We start from the raw sequence: 20,911 nt of genomic DNA on the forward strand, positions 1-20,911 counted from the left end.
CAATGGCTGCACCACACTGGAGAGGCTGAGAATCTGTAGTCGCTCAGTCCACAAGGCTGGATGTCTCAGTAGTCCCAATCCAGTGCTGAAGGTCTGACAAATTCCAAAATATCAGCTAGTCTTCAGTCTATAGCAGCAAGACGAACTCACCAGCGAGTGAGAAGGCAAGCAGCACTAAGCCTGGCATTCTCCTTTGCCTTGGTCTTTTATACCGGCTGTGATCAGAAGGTAACGCCCACATTTAGGGTGTGTCTTCCTGCTTTAGATGATCCAATCAAGAAGATCTCTTTCATTTCAGTTAATCTCAGATCAAATCAAGTTGACACCCAGGATTAGCCATCACAGTAACCCAGCTGTATTTCCTCCTCTCGCCTTTCTAATAATGGCAGGTATAAGGACTAAGTCTAATTTAGAACCATTCTTACCAGTTCTCAGGACTCTGGGACTTACCCTGCCTCCTTGGATACATCTTCTGTCACTTGTACCACCATGGTGGCAGGCAGTTCCAGTTTCTCATCTTATACGGCTTTTTGGGCCTTTTTTTTTTTTTAAGGCCGAGTATGTGTTCTCAGGAATAGTCAGGAATGTGACAGAGCCTTTTTACTTTTGAGTTTCTTGAAAATGTATTGTGTTCTCTCTTTTTGGTGGCACTAGGGATCAATTCTAGACTCTCCCTCCTGCATGCTTGGCAAGCACTCTACCACTAAGCTATAGCATCAGCCCTCTTTTTACTTTTTTTTTTTTAAGAGTCTCACTAAATTGCCCACCTCGTCTTGATCTCATTCTGTAATGCCTTCAGGCCTTGAACTTTAGCTTTTGCTGTCTGCTTCCCAAGTAGCTGGAATTACAGGTGTGTGTGTAATCGGGTCCTCCTCTCTTTGTCTTTTGTAGAGTGTGTGTGGGAGGGGTTGGTGTATACATGTATGTAGGTGTAAAGACCAGACCTTAATATTAAGATATCTTTCTCAATTGCTTCTCCACCTTTTGAGCCTAGAACTTACTGAGTAGGCTCAGCTGGCTGGCCAGTGAACCTCTGGAATTCACCTGTCTTTGCCCTCCAGTGCTAGAGTTATAGGTGCTTGCTGCATGCCCAGCTTTTTGTATAGGTGCTTGGAATTGAACTCAGGGTCTCATGCTTTCATAGCAAGTACTCTACCCACTGAGCCACCTCCCCAGCCCTTCATTTTATTTAAAAAAAAATGTGTATGTGAACTGGGTATGGTTATACCCACCTTTAATCCCAGCATGACTTTAATCCCAACACTTTGGAGGCAGAGGCAGGCAGATCTCTGTGAGATTGAGGCCAGCCTGGACTCTGTAGTGAGTTCCAGGCCAGCTGGGGCTACTAGTCAGACTCTGTCTCAAAATAAAACCGAAAAAAATTGTATGTGTATGTGATATGCTTGTCTATATTCACACGTGTGAATGTAGGTGCACACGCAAGTCTGTATGCAGCATTGCGGAAACCACAGGTTGACATTTACTAGGAAGGCTCTCAATGAACTTGGGGCTTGCAGATTTGGCTAGTCAGCTTCCCAGTTTGCCTTGTGAATCACTTGTTTCTGCCTCCCAAACACTGGGTTGCAAATGGACTTTTCTTTTTCTTAATGTGGGTTCTGGGGAAACCAAATTCTGGCCTTTTTATTTGAATGGCAAGGACTTTACTTAGCCATTTCCCTAGTCCTGTGTTTTACTTTTCAATGTGAAAGGTTTTGGGAGAAGGGGAACATGCTAGGAACAAAAGCCAGGACCTTGTGCTTGTTAGGCAAGTGGTTTATCACTGTGCTAAATCTGTAACCCCTACGTGAAAGATTTTTAAACATTTTCCAGGGGCTGGGGAGATGGCTTAGTGATTAAGAGTACTGACTGTTCTTGCAGAAGACCTGGATCAGTTCCCAGCACCAACATGGTGGCTAACAACCACCTCTAACTCCAGTTTCAGGGGATCATGCCCTCTTCTGGCCTTGCATGGCACCAGGCACATACATGGTGTCCATATATACATGCAGACAAAACACTCAAACGCATAAAATAAAAAATAAATACATGTAGGGGTTGGGGATTTAGCTCAGTGGTAGAGCGCTTGCCTAACAAGCGCAAGGCCCTGGGTTCGGTCCTCAGCTCTGAAAAAAAAAGACAAAATAACAAAAAAGACCCCAGGACAGCTGGGGCTACAGGGAAAAAAAAAAAAAAAAAAAAAAAAAAAAAAAAAAAAAAAAAACCCACACAAGGCAACTAGCACACACACACAAAAATAAATAAATAAATACATGTAAACATTTTCCAATGCAGATATATGTAGTGTACCCCATGTGCCCACTCTTCATTTTCAACAAGTACCAGCTTATGTGCAGCCTTGTTTATTTGCACCCCCATTTGCTTCCCTCCCTCCTAGATGGGATATACTTCAAAATGTAACATTTCACATTGGAAGTTCTCTTGTTGGTCCCCACCAGCAGTAGCAAAGATCTCAGGTCTAATATGTATTCTTTTCTTTTTTTTTTGAGATGGGGTCTCCCTGTAGCCACAGCTGGCCTGGGACTCATCCTGTAGACTAGGCTGGCTTGAATTCACAGAGATCCGCCTGCCTCTGCTTCCGGAGTGCTGGGATTAAAGGTGTGCACCACTACACCTGGCATGTGCATTCTTAGCTGCATTTGGTTGATATGTATTGAAACAGTTATGTAGTGGAAGTGCATGAGTAAAATGCCGTTTTTAGATGTGACTTAGCTCCCTGCCTCTGAACTCACCTTTGGATGCCAGTGATTTATGGCACCCCATTGTATGAGAACGAACACTATTAAATTATGATATCCCAGGAGCACTTGGGCTGCGGTCTTTTCAATTCTTTCATGTAACATTTAGTGCACATTTTTCAGCCTGAATTCTGCTGAGGTGAAGATGAGTAAGAACATAGAATTTAGCCAGGCGTGGTGGCACACGCCTTTAATCCCGCACTCGGGAGGCAGAGGCAGGCGGATCTCTGTGGAAAAAAAGAACATAGAATTTGGCTGCTGTAGGTCTGGGCCAGTTTCCTGATTGCTTGTGTGTTTCCACCTGATCGTCTTTGTCTAACATAACGTGTGATATGCAGACATTTTCTATGAAGAAAGCTTGTTATATCCTTTCCCAGTTGTAATGAGATTTAAAACATGAAGATTTTTTGATTAAACACTTATTTTAAAATTATTTCCTTATAAAAGCTAGACTTTGAGGGTTACTTAAGACTTTCTATCTTACAATATGGACCTCACAACTTTAATGGGAGTTTAAGGCTTAGATTACCTAAGCACCTTTCCTCTGGGAGAGAAATATTCCCTAATTAGGTCATTTGAATGCATGAAATGTAGTTTGGCATTAGGGACCATGAATGACTTGTTTTTTTCTAATAAGAAAACGGTATTGAACATTAAGTTCATTCCCGAGGAAACAACAGCTGTTCCACATGGAGCCCATGACCTAGTTCGTTGCTGTGTCTACTAGGGTTAGAATCTCCCTGCTGCCTCTCACTCATTCTTTCCCTTACTCTATTTGCCAGGACTCCCCTTTGCTGGCCCCTCATCCTCTTACACTGCTTAGGACTGTCTTACTTGAGTGGTGCATCCTTCTTACTTCTTTGTGATGACTCCTTTTCTGCTTGTTTATTTCTGCCCTGATGCCTACCTGCCCACCCATGCCACCTTCAGAGAACTGTCCCACTTCTCTTCCTCTCAGAAGCCTCCAGTTAGGTCCTGACGCTCATGTACCACCCCATTCTAAAGTTTTCAGTATGTTCTTGTCCATAGTGGCTCTGCCAACAGTTCAGCTGTGTAGCATACCACACTGGCCAGGCCTGTAATGGGTTGTGGCTTCTCATTCATGTTGTCCTGCCATCCCCGTGCTCAGGGCCCACCTCTGCTATGAAGAGTTTTTTGGGCTGAGTTTTCCAGCCTACTCCTAGAAGATCCTGCGGCATGTGGCACATACTTGAGCAGTTTGTTATGTTCCATTTCATAGGTATGTGTTTCACAGACTACTGTGCATCCTTTCTTTATGCCACATAGCACTTAACAGAGAACCAAGCTGATTGATGCCCAACATTTGTTTTTGAGATGTGTGCAATGAATCTCAATAGATAATTTCTAGTGGTTGTATTGCTGTCCTTGTGAGAGAGAAAGAAAGAGAGGGATGAAGAAAGGAGGGAAAGGAGCATGGAGAGTGGAAGGAAGGGAGGGCAAAGCATTTGGGACTTCATCTCTGGTCTTTATTGTCTTATTTCAGATCACTTCAAGAGATGCACTTACAAGGGGTAGAGGTTTGAAGAGTGTCTTAACCAAATGCCATAGCATCTAAGCATCTACGTTGCCTTGGAGAAGTGAGAGGAAGCTGGTTTCCTTAGCTGTATGCAGGGCCCAATAGAGGCGAGAAGGATAGGGTGTAGGTGGACAGTACAACCTGTGTGCCCTAGATGCCCTGGAGAAATGCTATACTCCAGAAATATTGGCACTCATCTGGGGAAGGGAAGAGAACAATCTCTCAAGGCTCCTTGGGCAGGAACCAAATGAGCAGTATGTTCTCAAAGGTTCTGTAATCAAAGAGCTTGCTCTTCTTCCGTCGTGGAAGAAGTCTGCCCAGAGCTACCTCCAGAGAGCTGTCCATCCTCAGCTGTGGTTTCAAACAGTTAATTAAATTCTGGTTGACTTCATCAAAGGTGTTTTCTGCTTAGCTGACTTGTCACCCCTGAGATCCCCTACACTTTTACCAGTCTGGCCAGCCAGTGTTAGGGATGTCTTCTGTGGTGCTGAGGCCTGGGGGAGTCTGTTGCCCTAAGGAACTGGACAGTCAGAACTCCAGAGGTGCCTTATAGGTGGGAGTGGGGACAGGAAGGCCTTTGTTTCTAGCCTATTGGAAAGAGTATCCTGAAATAGCAGCTTTCTTCAGCCTCTGTTTTTTGGTTTTTTGTTTTTAAACTTTTTAGTTTAGAAAAGCTTTCTACATAAGCAAAAGTAAAGGGAACAGTAACAGGCAAGCCTCATGCAACCAGCAACCAGCACCCAGCTTCTGTAACTCTCCCTCTCCTCTTTTTATTTCAAAGCAAATGCCATATCATCTTATCCATAAATTTAAGTACTTTTTAATGTGAATGAATAAATATCAGTGTTCATGGGCAGCTGTTTTTAGCTTTTATTATGTAGGTATTTGTGGGGATTAGCCTTTTCATTAGGAAAAAATGTATTTGACCGTATTCTATCTGCAACATTGACTGTCCTAAATTACTGATTGCCTTTCCTGCTATGGACTGCATTCTCACTGTGTATTAGGAGGGCGAAGGCCTGGGCAGCAGCTACCCAGGGGCTCACTCTCTGGTTAGTCATTAAGTGTACAAGCGCTTTCTCTATTTGTTGTGTATATTTCATAATAAAAAAAATAGGTAGATCCTGTCCCTGAGTGCTTGGAATTCAATACAGCCCTCAAATAGTTGATACCAGGCCACATGCGACAAAGTACTTGTCCCTCAAAAAACATAGGAAGTATATCATAAATGCATCATAGGTATAGATGGCGTGTTTCCTATTTCCTAGAGAAAGGGGAATTTGAATGGAGACTGAAAGGCAAGCAAGCTTAGATAGCTAGAGATGGAGCAGGTGAAGGTGGACACAGAGACTAACATGAAAGCCTGGGCTGAGTTTGGGGAAAAGTTACCAGTGGAAGGAATCACAGAGAAGAATTAGGCCTGTACTTGACAAGTGTCAAACACCATGCTTGGGGGAGATTTTAGTTTTAACATCAGATTATGTGGCATTCATTTCAATGATGTTATATCTTTGTGAAGTTTTTGGTAGTGCCTGTGACAGAATTCAAACACCATGTGAAAAGCTATGTGCAGTGGTAATGAGAGTGGCAGTGTCCAGTCTGTTGCAATGTTTGAAAACTGTATATCACTTGACAGGTACACACATTCCACTAGTAAGTAATTATGATGAAGAATGAAATTTTATTTTCAGTTCATGTAGTTCCCCCCCTGTGGCTTCTCAGCGACTAGATCGTAAATCCTTACTAAGTTGCTTGGACCTACCTACTTAATAAATGCAATGGTTAGGTATTTCTTTTGGGAAATTGCTGAGACATGGAGGGTGTGATGAATTGGAAGGTGTGGGAACCTCTGGCTTAAGCCACAGCAGTAGAAAGAATTTGATAGGCAGAAGAGCCATTGTAGGATCTTAGACGAGGAGAGACATGTACAGATTTGCTTTTGTCAGGCCCTCTTAGGTGGCAGGTGGAGTGTGGGTGAGACTCTGAGATGGGGAGCTGGAACATAGACCAGTGAGAGGTGGTGACTCTCACTTTTACAATAGCAAGTTGCTAGGGAGATGAGTTCCAAAAAGTGTTTAGAAAGTCAAATTTTACAAACCTTGGGATCTAATCAGATAGGAATAGTTGAATGAAGAGTAACACTAGAACAAGAATGTTTCTGGATTGTATGACTGGGTAACGACAGGATACCAGCTCCTGGGGGTTGCAAAGTGAGGAGCAGGTGCTGGAGCTTGAGCAGTTGGAAGCATGAACATTGGCAGTGCCAAGTGGAGATCTAGCAAGAAGGATCTGAGAGTGTTTATTAGATTTGGTCACCACAATGCGACTGTGGCAGTGTGATCTTGACAGGGGAGAGGGCTGAGAAGGCTTAGGTGAGAAGGGGGGACAGGGAGCTTGGAGCAGTGCTCCCATATGGCTCCACATTAGAAGCACCCAGCATATATTATTAAAGCAGTTTCCTGCTTCTCCCCACAGAATCAGCTTAGGGTGGAGAGTGGGAGGACCTAGGAGTCAGCTTTTTTTTTTTTTGGTCTTTTTGAGACAGGGTCTCCCTGTAGCCCCAGCTGTTCTGGATTCACTATGGAGACCAGTCTGGCCTCGAACTCACAGAGATCCCCCTGCCTCTGCCTCCAAGTGCTGGGATTAAAGGCGTGCGCCACCAGGCCAAGTCAGGAGTCAGCTTTTAAAAAAGCTCCTGTGTGGCTCTTAGATGTTGCTGGTAGATGTGAAATGGTACTTCCACTTTAGAAAACTGTTTGGCACTTTCTTGTCAAATGTAAATAATAGGACTCAACCATTCCACTCCTTAAATAGTTTCCCAGGATAAATGAAAACAGGTTCAACTAGAGACCTGTACACAAGTATTAATAGTTTTATTCACAATAGCCAAAACCTGGGAGCAACCCAAATATCTGCCCACAGATGAATAGTGACAAATTGTGGCATATCCTTAGGATAGAATACTACTCATCAATTTTAGCTAACTTCATAGAGTAAGAAGGATAATTCCAAAAACACTATGCAATGAAAAAGAAGCCAGACACAAGAATCTCTATTTGCCAAACTTTAGAACAAACAAAGGAGTCTATCACTTGTCAGGGGTGGGGAAGATTGGGAGTGTTGAATCCTAAGGGTTGTGGGAAAGTATTTGGAGTAATGAAAATGTTCTGTCATCACAGTGAAGTGGAAATTGTTCAAGCTTATTCAAGCCTAAATTTGATGCATTTAGGAAAGAAAGGCAATTGTATGCAGAAGAAAGGAGGAGATGGGGGTTTTACCGGTAGAGGCGAAGAGATCCTTGGAGATAGGGTTCTGCTCTGGGCTCCAAATAGGAGTGTGCAATATTTGCATATGAAGGTGAAACATTATCCCTTTATTTATTTTTAATTTTAAAAAATATTATTATGCCAGGGCATGGTGGCGCACGCCTTTAATCCCAGCACTCGGAAAGCAGAGGCAGGCAGATCTCTGTGAGTTCAAGGCCAGCCTGGTCTACATAGTGAGTTCCAGGACAGCTGGGGCTATAGGGAGACCCTGTCTCAAAAAGACAAAAAAAAAACAAAAAAAACAAAGAGAAGTAGAGGACAGAGGACAGCCAGGAAGTAGATCAATCACTCCCCTAATGACATGGGGCCCAGATGGCCATCCATGTAGATGGTATTGCCCCAAATGATTGCAGTGTTTTCAGCTGTGCTCAGAGGCCTGGTTTGAGGATAAGCGATTATAAATCCTCAGTTGACAGTTGATGGAACAAACTTGCTGGATGATTAGAAGTCATCATTGATGGTATGTGACCTGAATCGGAAGTGGAAAGGAAACTAATGTTTTACTAGTTGCTCCATTCGACAAATGTGCTGAACACCTCAGTGTGTCAGAGAACATTTGGGGTGGTGAGATCTACCAGGCAATGGAAGACAAGCCAGCTTGCCTGGAGCGTACAGTGACTAGAAACAGATGCTAAACAAATCAGTGATAAAATATGCAGAACTTGGTTTGCCCCTGGTAGCATACTCAGGAGGCAGAGGTGGTGGATCTCTGTGAGATTGAGGCCAGCCTTGTCTATAGTTACAGGCTAACAGAGGCTACAGGGAGATCCATCTCAAACAAATCAAAAATACACAGAACTTAAGAGGTGGCAAGTGCCATGGAACAGATCTCAGCAGAGAAAACAGGAAGTCCTGGGGTAGAGGTGGCCATGGAGGACCTTTGCGATGGTGACATTGGTCAAAGACCCAAGCAGAGGGAAGAGCAATACAGAGGCACTGCCTGAGGCAGGGGAGGCTTATCAGATTGTGAAGAACACAGGAGGGTGCATTGCTGGTCTAGACTGAGGAAGAAATAGTAGAAGATTTTTGTAGCATGACGGGGTGAGAGATTGCATGGGATTTATGGGCCACTCTGAACATTGGCTTTCACCTAGTGACATAGGAAGCCACTGAAGAATTTTGCATGCAAGAAGTATGTGATTTGTATCTTTACAAGGATCATTCTCTGTTTCAAGGCACTGAATTAAAATCTTACAGATATTTAATCCTTAGTTAATCCACATGAAAATGACGCATGAAATTGGTGTTATACTCCCTCTCCACCTTTGCAATTGGGAATTGAGCTTCAGAGAGATTAGGTAACTTTGCCAAAGTCACTTAGATGGCCATTGGTACAGCTATGACTTAAGCCTAGATTCATCTGATTCCCAAGGCCACATCGTTGAGGAGAAAAAGGAGGGCTTGAAAGACAAAGGGTTCTAGTGATGTTGAGATATACTGGAACTAGGAAACAGAATTGTGATCTTGTAAAAACAGAGTTTGGCAGCTGGTGACGTGTTAGGGAGAAGTTGGTGTCAGCAAGGTAGTGTGAGTCTAGGCTGTTTTCTAGTTCAGGGCTTGTTAAACTTTTCCAACTCATGACCCCTTTTCACCTAAGAAATTTTTACACCAAAAACTGATAATAGTAAAGTAATTTATTTTAAGAGCTAGAGAGATGGCTCAGTGATTAAGAGCACTGACTGCTCTTGCGGACAACCTGGGTTCAGTTCCTATCACCTACCAGGCAGCTAATAACAATCTGGAACTCCAGTTCCACGGAATCTGATGCCCTCTTCTGACCTCCATGGGCTGTGTACAACATAGGTGCACTTACATACATGAAGGCAAAACCCTCATACACATAGAATAAAAATGAATATGAAAATATATAAAAAGAAATTTCTTTTTTCTTTTCTTCCTTTCTTTCTTTTTTTTGGGGGGGTGTCTTTTTGAGACAGGGCCTCCCTGTAGCTCCAGCTGACCTGGAACTCACTGTGTAGACCAGGCTGGCCTCAAACTCACAAAGATCCACCTGCCTCTGCCTCCCAAGTGCTGGGATCAAAGGCGTGCGCCACCACACTCAGCAAGAAATTCATTTTATTTTTTCTTCTTTGATTTTTTTTTTAATGGGCCTTTTTGCTACGCTAACATTCCCCCCTCTGAAGAGGTAACCCTAAAATCTTTTAAGGATTAGACAAAAGCTCCCAAATATTTTTGACATTTTTGGCCTTTAGAATGGAGTATCTTGCTAAGAGGCCCAAGGACATTGTAAGTTTTAGCCAAAAAACTGTCTACTTTTCTTTGGGGTCTTCTTACCCTAACTGCCTAGCCAATTCCTACCTCCTATTCTCATCACACCATCCTCTGAAGAGGTCACCCAAATTGCCAATAGGGAATCGGGACGCAGATGGCTCTGCCTTCTTCCATGCTGAGCAGGGACGTAGGGTGAAGCTATTGGAGTACCCCTTCAGTGGGTCTATCTAAAAGACTCCCAAGTTGCATAACTCTTATCTCAAGGGGAAAAGAAAGTCTTTGAATTGTGAAAGAAATTTATTTTAGAGCAATTCTTTGGAAAAGATAATTTTTCCATTTATTAAAAACAGAAGCAAATTTGCATAGTAATAAGATGGATGTGGTTATTTTTACATATAGAATTAAATCTTGTGTGTATGTGAATGTGGTGTATATGCATGTGTGTGTATAGATGTAGCCCCTCCACACACACAGAAGCTACCTCCTGGTGGGCATTGGGTGTCCTCCCTTATCACTCATCACTCTCTGCCTTATTCAAGGCAGGGTCTCTTCTTGAACTGGGAGCTGGCATGGGGGGAGGGGCTGGCAGCCAGCAAGCCCCAGCATCCCCTGCCTTCCCCCCATAGCACTGGGGTAATAGACATGCGGAAGACTACACCCAGCTTGTTACATGGGCGCTGGATTCCAAACCAGATCCTCATAGTTGTACAAGTGCTTTTAACCACTGGGTCATCTCTCCAGCCCCAAGAATGCTCTCAACGTACAATATATGAAATACAGTACTTCGGATAATGTCCTTATGTACCACAGTACCAAGAACACACTGAAAATTTTTTAAAGTAAAAATTGAAAATATCTTTCTAGAAAAGAAAAAAAAATTAAAATCTTGGCTGAATATTTAATACTGCAGGATTTGGAGCATTTTTAACATTGATCAATATTTTGATTTTATAAACATTATTGTGAGAACCTGCTTTACACAAAACTATATATAGTATTAAATGGCAGAAGTATGTTTAGGGCCACTTTAGAAATGGTTGGAAATTCTGTTTTGATCACAGGCCAAAGTTCATTTAATAGTTTTTATTTCATGTCAGTGATTCAAATAGCAATTTTATTTGTTCATTTATTTACTTATTTTATTTTATTTGAAACAGGGTCTTGCTATGTAGACCAGACTGGCCCCAAACTCACAGAGCTCTGCTTTCTTCTGCCTCCCAAGTGCTGGGATCAAATGTGTGTGCCACCATACCTGGCCTTCAAACAGCAATATTTATTTATTTATTCATTTATTTATTTTTTAATTTTTATAAAAACTTTATTGAGAATTTCATACATGCATAAAAGGTGTTTTGATCAAATCCATGCCCACTCCCTCCCCTCCAACATTCCCCCCCCCAAGAGGTAACCCTAAAATCTTCTAAGGATTAGATACAAGCTCCCAAATACTTTTGACATTTTTGGCCTTAGAACAGAGTATATTGCTAACAGGCTTGTTTATTTATTTTGAGACTGAGTCTCATTCGATAGCTCTGGTTAGCCTGGAACTCACTATGTAGACCAAAGTCTTGAACTCACAGAAATCTGCCTGCCTCTACTGCCAAAGGGCTGGGATCAAAGATGTGTGCCGCTGCACCGGGCCCTCAAACAGTAATTTTTAAAATCAAACATTTTAGCAGAATATAATCTAAAGTTAATAGTAATTTGATATGTGCTGAGGAATGACAGTAGGAAAATATTAAAAGTTTTTGTTTCTGTAATTAAACCATTATGTTTCTTTTTGTTGTTGGTAGTGTGGGGCGTATTTTTTGTTTGTTGTTTGTTCAAGACAGGATCTCCTGTAGTCTAGACTGGCTTAGAACTTCCTGTATAGCTAAGAATGATCTTGAACTCCTAATTCTCCTGCCTCTACCACCTCCCAAGTTTGAGGAATTAAAGGCATGTACCACCACACCTGGCCTTAAACTACTATCTTTCTGTAAGAGCAGAAAACTTTGTATGTACAAGAAAAACAATGCAATTTGCATTGAGCAAAGTGTTTCAGGTATGTTGATTGATGTTGCGTGTTATGATGGCACGCACAGTGCAAAGTACATGTGTATATTCAGAACTAAGGCACAGTGAAGTTATGCAATATGACGTGGGTGAAGACTGCCAAAAAATACCTTGGATTAATCACATATGATTTTGAATTAATTTTTGGTTATTGGATGTTCAGAAAACTTCTGTTGCCAAATTTTTCCTGATCCCCATGTTCAATTATGTGATCCCTTATGGGTTTAAGAAGCAGGGTTCTGGGAAAATAGTGGTTCTGTTAAAATAGGGTACTCAGGAGCAGAAGCCCATCTTATTAGGGAGTAATTTGGACAGTGGAGGCTGAGGTGCTGGTAGAAAATAGAGGAAATGTCCAGTCAGTATAGTAAGACCTCCAGGTGGGGACCTAGGACCACCCCCACCTTGTGGTAAGGGCTAGTTACAAGAGGGCACACACCCTGAGAGAGAAAAGGGGCTTGAACCTAGAAATGGCCTTCCAGATAGCACAGGGAGTGGGTACAGAAACTCACTTCTTTTGGAGATAGAAATGTTTAAATTTTCACCCTTATAAACTTGGACAAAGGAAAGATGGGGACATCTATTTTGCCTTTTTTTTTTTTTTTTTTTTTTTTTTTTTTTTTGTTTTTTTGAGACAGGGTCTCCCTGTAGCTCCAGCTGCCTGGAACTTGCTCTGTAGACCAGGCTGGCTGGCCTCGAAGTCACAGAGATCCACCTGCCTCTGCCTCCCAAGTGCTGGGATTAAAGGCGTGCACCACCACGCCCAGCTATTTTTGTTTTTATGTCAGGTTAACAGGGTTAGATTAGCCCAATATGGTAGCAGTGTCACCTGACCTGGCCCAGGACGCTGGACACCATCAGGTGGAGTAGAGTCCAGTGGCTGCTCTTCTCAGGGCAGCAGTGAGCAGGTTGGTTTCTTCCCAAATTAATCCCTGGAGACCAAACATTGTTTTCAGCAATATTTCCCATAGTTTTACCCACTAACCTCACCTTTACCTTGAATAGCACCATCTTTGATATTTGTGAAGGAACACTCGCTTTTTTTTTTTTTCTTTCTGAAAGTAAAACAGCTCGGGAGGTTGGCCTTTATTCTTATCAGGCTCTATATGGATAGCCTGGCCTGTTTTACAGCAATATTTGCTTACTACAATTTGCCCAGGGTTTCTTTTCACACAACTGAAAATTTTTATGGAAAATCTTGCCTGATGCAGTTTTCATTAGTGAAAACACTTTTCCTGTTACTCTTTCTTTTAAAAAATTTATTTATTTATTTATTTATTTTTATTTTATGTATATGGGTGTTTTGCTACATACATGTATGTAAGTGTACCCATGTCATGCAGTGCCCGAGGAGGTCAGAAGAGGCAGGTTCCCTGGAACTGAAGTTATGGATGGTTGTTAGCTGCCACGTGAGTCCTGGGAACCTAACGGGTCCTCTGCAAGAGAAATGGGTGCTCTTAACCACTGAGCCATCTCTCTAGCTCCTGTTGAATGATTCTTCGAGAAAAACATTATCTATAGATTAGATCATTGTTATACCTCAGAAGCTGAGCAGCGGTTTGCCTGCCTGTGTTAGAGTTGTTTTTTGTTTTTGTTTTATTGTTGTTGTAGTTGTTATTGCTGTTGTTTTTGTTTTTTTGAGACAGGGTCTTACTATGTAGCCCTGACTGGCCTGAAACTCACTTATGTAGACCAGGCTGGCCTTGAACTTACAGATATTCACCTGCCTCTGCCTCCTGAGTGCTGGAATTAAATGCCCAGCCTGTCAGAGCTATCTTAATTGGGATTTTACCTGGCCCACAGCCTTACAAAAGCTTGTCTGGGTACCTGTCACACTGGGCTGTTGGGGGGTGTGAAGGCAACTGTAAGGCATCCCCTTAGAGTTTGTCTCTTCCTGAGACTAAAACCAAGGGTGGCTCTTCCACACTGATATAGTCATCCCAGAATCTCTTCCCTGTTTCCACTGACATCCTGTTCAGGGCACAGCTTGAGACCCGAGGCCTCAAAGAGTCAGGTCACCAGTGGACAAGCTATAGAAAACCAGGAAAATCTGCCTCTGAAAATAAGTCCATGAGATTGAGCAAACACTGTACAGCAAAGACTAATTATAACAGAAATTTAAATCGTGCTAGAATCCATGCCTTGTTTCTGAAATTGCTAGATTTGGCAGCGTCTCCTTCCTCTGTTTATCTGTGACACCTGTAAGTGGCTGACGTTAACCAAAAAGATATTGTTTAGACTGCCTTGCTTCCTTTGGAATATCACATTCTTGCTTTTCCTGGTTGGATGGCTTTGGGACTGAGTTGAAGTTTCTGGGTCCTAAGCCCACCTTGCCTGGTTTGTTTCAGTTTTTTGGGTGAGCGTTCCGTGTCTTTATTTCCTATCTCTTGCATCAGTCTGTTTGCGAAAGTGTACTGAGAGATGATTAATGGGAAAGATCAACAGATGCTTACTGACTGAAAGCTCATCCTGTTTCCTGCAGTGTCTGTGGTTTAGTGAATTGTTTGTTTGCTCCCCACAGACCGCATGTGGTGTGTGTCTCTGTTGTGAGTACTGTATGCTTTTGGGTAGAGCTGGGCTTTTTAAAGGACAGTCAACATATGATAAGGCTTGAAAGATTTTTTCCTTCACTGAAGAATCCCAAGTGACAGGAGAGCAGACAGCTGCCTGTCACCATGAGCCTCTGGAGTCTGGAGCTCTGCAGTGTCCAGCTTTGCTGGAGCTGCAGGGTTTTGACTGCAAGCAGTATTGCCTCCCTGTGCAGTCTCTTGTCTGGGGATTTCGGATCTGTTGCAGCATGCTGCTGCTGCTGCTCACGTCATTTCACCACCGTACACCACTGGCCAACCAGGAGCCTCCTCTTGGAGCATGCCCAGAACCTCAAAAGAGAGAAATGCAGCTACCTTTTACTGCTGCAGATACAGAATTGACTAAGAGAGAAATTCTCTCCAATTTCAAAATCAATGCCTGATCTTGTAGAAATTTTAAGGTAGATAGAAAAGGCAAGATTTGCTTGTATTTAAAAAGATGACAGTAGTTCTCTTGGTCTTTCCATCCGTTTTTTTCCTGTGTGCATTGTTCTTGCATAGTTGCATTAATATCCTATATAAATGTATTTTTCTCATGACTGTAATAGCATAAAGACATACATGCTTTAAAACTCTAGGGCTTTTTTTTTTTTTTCCTTCTTTTTTTCTTTTTTAGTCTTTTTGAGATAAGGTCTTCTTGTAGCTGACCTGGAGCTCACTATGTAGACTAGGCTGGCTCTGTCTCACAGAGATTCACCTGCCTCTGCCTCCTGAGTGCTAGGATTAAAGGTGTGTACCATCACGCCTGGCTTTAATTAGGCCTTTATTTTCTGCCAAACAAATATTCCATAATTTAGCCATATTAAAGAATATGATTATTTGTAATGCTATTGTGAACATCTTTGTACAAATGACTCTGCCTGCGTTATATACTATTTTAAACTAGATATTACAGAATACAATTAATGAATCAAAGGAAATCTACACTTGAAGGCTCTAGGGTTGCCATAGACTGCTGCAAAGGCATTTACTGTCAGAATCAGTTCCTAAGCCACGGTTTGGTATTTCCTAATGGGAAGTCTAGTGCTACTCAAGGTATCCAACAAGGCAATGAGTGCCAGAGTGATTCTGTCACTCCTTTTTCCACTGTGTTGTGACTAATTCTTCCTTTTGTGTGCCTCCGCCAAGCTTTATGCAGATTTCTTGGTAGCAGGTCACTCTATTGACCCTAGTAACAATTCTAAGTGCTCACCTTTGTGTCTTTGATGTATTTTGTAAAGTGCCCTCACACACCTACCTCATGTAGATCAACCTCCATTGTTGGTGCAACTTGCAGTCTGGTCCTGGGAAGCCTCTGGGGCCTTGACATTTCAGAGCCTGTCTGATGATGCTTTTGTTCTTCTGACAGATCCAGTCCTGCAGGTTCCGACACACGTGGAAGAGTAAGTTTTTCTGATTTCCTTAGAACTTGCTTTTAATTTATTATCTTATTCAGTTGCTGAGCACAAATGGCATGCACAAGTTTAGTATAATAAGAATTTTTGAGACATAAAGACTCTTACATGTGATGTGGTAGAAACCTGTGTCAGGGAGGAGGAAGTCTGTCCCTGGGGGGAGGAGGGCAATGGTATTAGAAAGATATGTTTGAGATGGAACTTAATTGAGTTTTGAACTAAACTTCTAAAGCCTGGATCTCTTTCTGTTCACTGTATTACACCACAGAGAGGAAAGGTCATTGTGACCTACTCCTAGAGTGTGTACATGTGTGCACGTGTTTGCGGACACATTGTTGCCTGTAAGAGCCTGAAATGATAGAAGAACCCAAGTTGAAAAGAGATTCAGGAAAGAATTCCTCACTGACCCTAGTTACAGTTCTGTCCTTAGCAGACTCTTCTGACAGGACCGCCTCCCATCTGTTCTGTGGGACACTACTGACAGAGACATTGATCCCTGCCAGGTTCTCTGATGTCAGGCTTTCAGAGTCTGCTTTTATTGCACCATTTAAGGAATAAATGTTTGTTGAAAATGACAAAGATACAGGCAGCACTAATTGGACTCTGGGTTATTAAAAGAGGACATGAAGTTGGAGGGACATAATGGGGGAGGTCTAGGAGGAGTTGGAAGGGACAGGGGGGGATGGATATTATAAAAATACACTGTATACACTTAACATTCTCAAAGAATATATAAATTTTTAAAAGGAGGAAACAACAGGTAGATTGGTCTACCTGTTTATGAACAGTATTGCTGCTACTAAATATTGTTGATGTTCATGCATGGTCAACATGGAAATAGAAAAGTAGATCTGCTAAGTTCTTTTCACGTATTTCATCTTCATCTGTAGTCTCTTGACCAAAAGACACTTTACACCTGTACGGTTTTACATGACTTTTCCTTTGCAGGTTGCTTTTCTCCACTCAAGTAGTGTGCATACCCCTCTAGGGGTGTTTTATTTATCTGTGGCTGAAGTGAGAAAACAATGGGTGAAGTCTTGTACACTCACACACACACATTCATTCATTCCCCACGTCATGGCTTTATGTGATTTTGATCTTCTGTTCTGTGTCCTGGGCTATAGTTTATCATTGACTTTTAAAATTTAATTTTTAGGCCTGCCTTCCTCCCAGATCCCAATGATGGTAGTCTGTACACACTTGGGGGCAAGAACAACGAAGGTCTGACGGTGAGAATATTTAACTTCTTTATATACTCTGGGAGTTCTTAACTATGTTCTTAATTGTGTCTGCATCTGAGATAACCTGGGAGCTTTAAACAGACTTCTAGGGAATCTGATTCAGGTCATCTGGCATGGGATCTAGACAGACATCAGGGCCTTTTTTAGAGCTTCCTAAATGAACTTTTTTTTTTTTTTGTCTTTTTTGAGACAAGGTCTCCCTGTAAACCCATCTGGCCTGGAGCTCACTATGTAGACCAGGCTGGCCTTGAACTTACAGAGGTCCACCTGCCTCTGCCTCCTGAGTGCTGGGATTAAAGGAGTGTACCACCACTCCCAGCCAAATGAACTTTTTTTTAAAAATGATTTTTATTATATATATATACTTAATGTACTTTTATGTGTATGAGTATTTTACCTGCATGTGTGTAAGTGTACTGTCCTAGTTCCTTTCTATTGCTATGATAAAAATGCTGACCAAAACCAACTTGGGGAGGAAAGGGTTTATTTCACCTTCAGCTTACAATTCATCATGGAGGGAAGCAAGGCAGGAGCTCAGGGCAGGAACCAAAGTATAGACCTTGGAGGAAGAGTGCTATTTACTTGCTTGCTCCTCTGGCCCATTGGTCAGCCTGCTTTCTTATTCAACATAGGACCACTTGCCCAGGGGTGACACCACCCACATCACTCAACAATCAAGAAAATGCCTATAGACCTGCCCAAAGGCCAGTCTGATAGAGGAAATTCCCAGCTGAGGTTCCCTCTTCCTTGGTGTATCAAGTTGAGAACTAAAATTCTCACACTCATGGAGGCCAAAAGAGGTATTGGATCCCCTACAACTGGAGTTATGATGGAGAGTTAGCTACCATGTGGATGCTAGGAATTGAACCTGAGTCCTTTGCAAGAGCAACCACTGAACCATCATTCCAGTTGATAACTTTGTGTGTGTATGTATGTATGTGTGCCACAGAACACATGTGGAAGTCAAAAGATGGCCTTGGGTGTCCTGCGGGTCGGGACAGTGGAAGTCAAAAGATGGCCTTGGGTGTTGGCCTTTGGTGTTCACCTTGTTTGAGACAGGGTTGCTGTTGCTCTGTTGTTTTTCCACTGTGTATGCCAGGATAACTGACCTGGGAGCCTCCAGGGAGTCTCCAGTCCCCGCTTCCCATCTCCCAGGAGCAGTACTGGAATTATAGACACTCACAGTATGTCATGGGTGTTTGAACTCAAGTCCTCATGCTTGCATGGCAATTGCTTTTACCCACTGAGCTATCTCTCCAGGCCCTAAATGAACTTTTTTTTTGTCTTTTTGAGACAGGGTCTCCTTGTAGCCCCAGCTGTCCTGGAACTCACTATGTAGACCAGGCTGGCCTCGAACTCACAAAGATCCACCTGCCTCTGCCTCCCAAGTGCTGGGATTAAAGGCTTGTGCCACCACGCCCGGCCCTAAATGAACTTTTAAGGGTGCAGCCAGAGTTCAGAATCACAGACCCAGACCAGCAGTTGATGCTATCACAGACAACATACTGGAGAGATAAAGGGCTCCCTGTGGTGACAGGCTTACTCTAAAGACCTTCAACTTGAGCATAAGAAGTATAATTTGAAATACTGTCTCCTGGGCCATTGAGATGACTCAGTAGGTAAAGGTGCTTGATCCCAAGCCTCCAATCTAAATTCAGTCCCCAAGACTACATGGTAGAAGAAGGGAACTGACACTTGCAAGTTAACCTCTGACCTCCAAATGTCTGCTGTGGTATGTGTGTGGTCCCACACATACATACAAATAATGTCATAAAACTTTTTAAAAAATACAATCTCCAGCCCTATCTTATCAGGCTCTTACTTAGGGGAAGCATGTGAATGATATTCCGCCCCCATCTCCTTTGGGGGTTGTAGACTAGCAGTTTTCAACTTCTGCTACATATTGTAATAATCTGAGGCAGGCTGAATACTGAGCCTAGGTCTCAGTCCCAGAACTGGTCTCAGTTATTGGGCTTTAAAAAAAAGAAAAAAGTCCCAGATAATTTGGAAATAAACCCAAACAGCTGATCACTTGACTTGAATGAGGTGGAGAAGGATTGTCTTTACTAAGAGTGTAGGTCTTGTTTTGGAGCAGGAATACGGCTCAGTAGTAGGACACTTACCTCGTGTATCCAAGGCTCTGGGTTTGACCCCCAGCACAGAGTGCAGGGGGAGCGCATAGATCAATTGGGATATCCACGTAGAAATATATGTCTTGACTGTGTATACCCATCCACATAAAAATCAGTTCCAATGAAATTGTGAAATGCAAAATAATAGTACTTTAATACATAATAATACTTTAGGAAGAAGTAGCAGAACACCTTCATGAGTTAGAATATGATTTTTTTAAATTTGTTACTTTATTACTTTATTTAGTGTGTGTGCCTTTATGTGTGTATCTGATTGTGCCATGACAGGCACGTGGAGATCAGAGGACAACTTGCAGGAATCAGAACACTTGCCTTGTGTATCCAAGGCTTCCACCATAGGGGACTAAACTCAGGTCATCAGGCTTGGCATATGTGCTTTTACCCGCTGAGCCATCTCACTGACCCATAATTCTTAAATAGGATACATATACCAACCATAAATTTAGGTTGATTGATACATTGATTATATTAAAATTAAGAGCCTTTCTTCCTGAGAAGAGACCACAAAGTATTTGCAGTCCACATAGCCAACAAATAATCTACATTCCGAAAACAAAATGCCTATGGGGACTGGGTTCAACCCCCAGCACTGAGTAACCTGGGTGTGGGGGTGCACACCCATAATCCCAGCACTCTGGAGGTGGAAGCAGGAGAATACAAAAGTCAAGGTCATCCTGAGCTGTATAGTGAGTTCAAAGCAAGCCTGGGTTACATGAGACTCTCTCTCAAACAAATAATTAACCAAAAGAATTCCTATGTGTATCAATAGAAAAAGACAGATGAAACCAGGTGTGGCGGCACAGGCCTTTAATCCCCGAATTTGGGAGGCAGAGGCAGGCAGATCTCTGTGAGTTCAAGGCCAGCCTGGTCTACATAGTGAGTTCCAGGCCAGCTGGGGCTATAGGGAGACCCTGTTGCAAAATGACAAAAAAGAATGCATACACATAAAAAAAAAATAAGAAAAAAAAGACAGGTGAGCCTTAGAAAGGTAGAAGAGGAAATTCAGATGATGAATAAAGGGATGAAAAGGCATCTTAGAGAAACACAAATTGAAATAATAATGCCAGCTACTACTCAGTGTGTATATGATTACTAGAATGCCTAACAAAAGGAGAAAACGCATGTTGATGGGGATATGAGTAACCAGGACTCTGTCCACTGGTAGAGATGCAAGGTAGTACAACTGGTTTGGGAGCATCTTCTAAAGTACCTACAATTCAGTAATTCCTTCCCAGGGTATGCACCCAAGAGAAATGCATGTACATGTTTTCCCAGAAGACATGTACTCAAACATACTGTTGTAATATGCAAAACAGATTCTAGTCAAGTACATCAACAGTAGAAATGATAAATAAATCACAAGATAATCATTCAGTGGGATGCTCTTAGCAGCAAGAGTTGTCAGTCTACAAATGCATACAACATGGATCTACCTCACAAACATAACACTGTAAAACATGACCATCAGAACAGGCTACACACTCAACGATTCAATTATATAAATCTCAGAAACAGGAAAAACTAGCCTATGCTATTTCGAGGTTAGGATAATTAGTCACTCTGGAGAGTTAAAGGCTACAAAAGGGCATAGGGGGCTTCCCAAGGGCTGGAAATGCTCTGTCTCTTCACCTG

At 42.4% G+C, this 20,911-nt stretch overlaps 1 protein-coding gene across 1 annotated transcript in view; it reads left to right on the top strand.

The window, feature by feature from the left end:
* Ern1 (endoplasmic reticulum to nucleus signaling 1) overlaps positions 1-20,911 on the top strand; it is a 103,270-nt gene that overhangs the window by 37,322 nt on the left and 45,037 nt on the right. Inside the window, exons 3-4 of the mRNA XM_008846579.3 lie at positions 15,840-15,873; positions 17,042-17,114. Of these exons, the coding sequence (XP_008844801.1) occupies positions 15,840-15,873; positions 17,042-17,114 (107 nt within the window). The remainder of the gene's footprint in view (positions 1-15,839; positions 15,874-17,041; positions 17,115-20,911) is intronic.

Source organism: Nannospalax galili, unplaced genomic scaffold (genome assembly GCF_000622305.1).
Source record: "Nannospalax galili isolate Female #2095 unplaced genomic scaffold, S.galili_v1.0 scaffold1023, whole genome shotgun sequence".
Taxonomy (NCBI): domain Eukaryota; kingdom Metazoa; phylum Chordata; class Mammalia; order Rodentia; family Spalacidae; genus Nannospalax; species Nannospalax galili.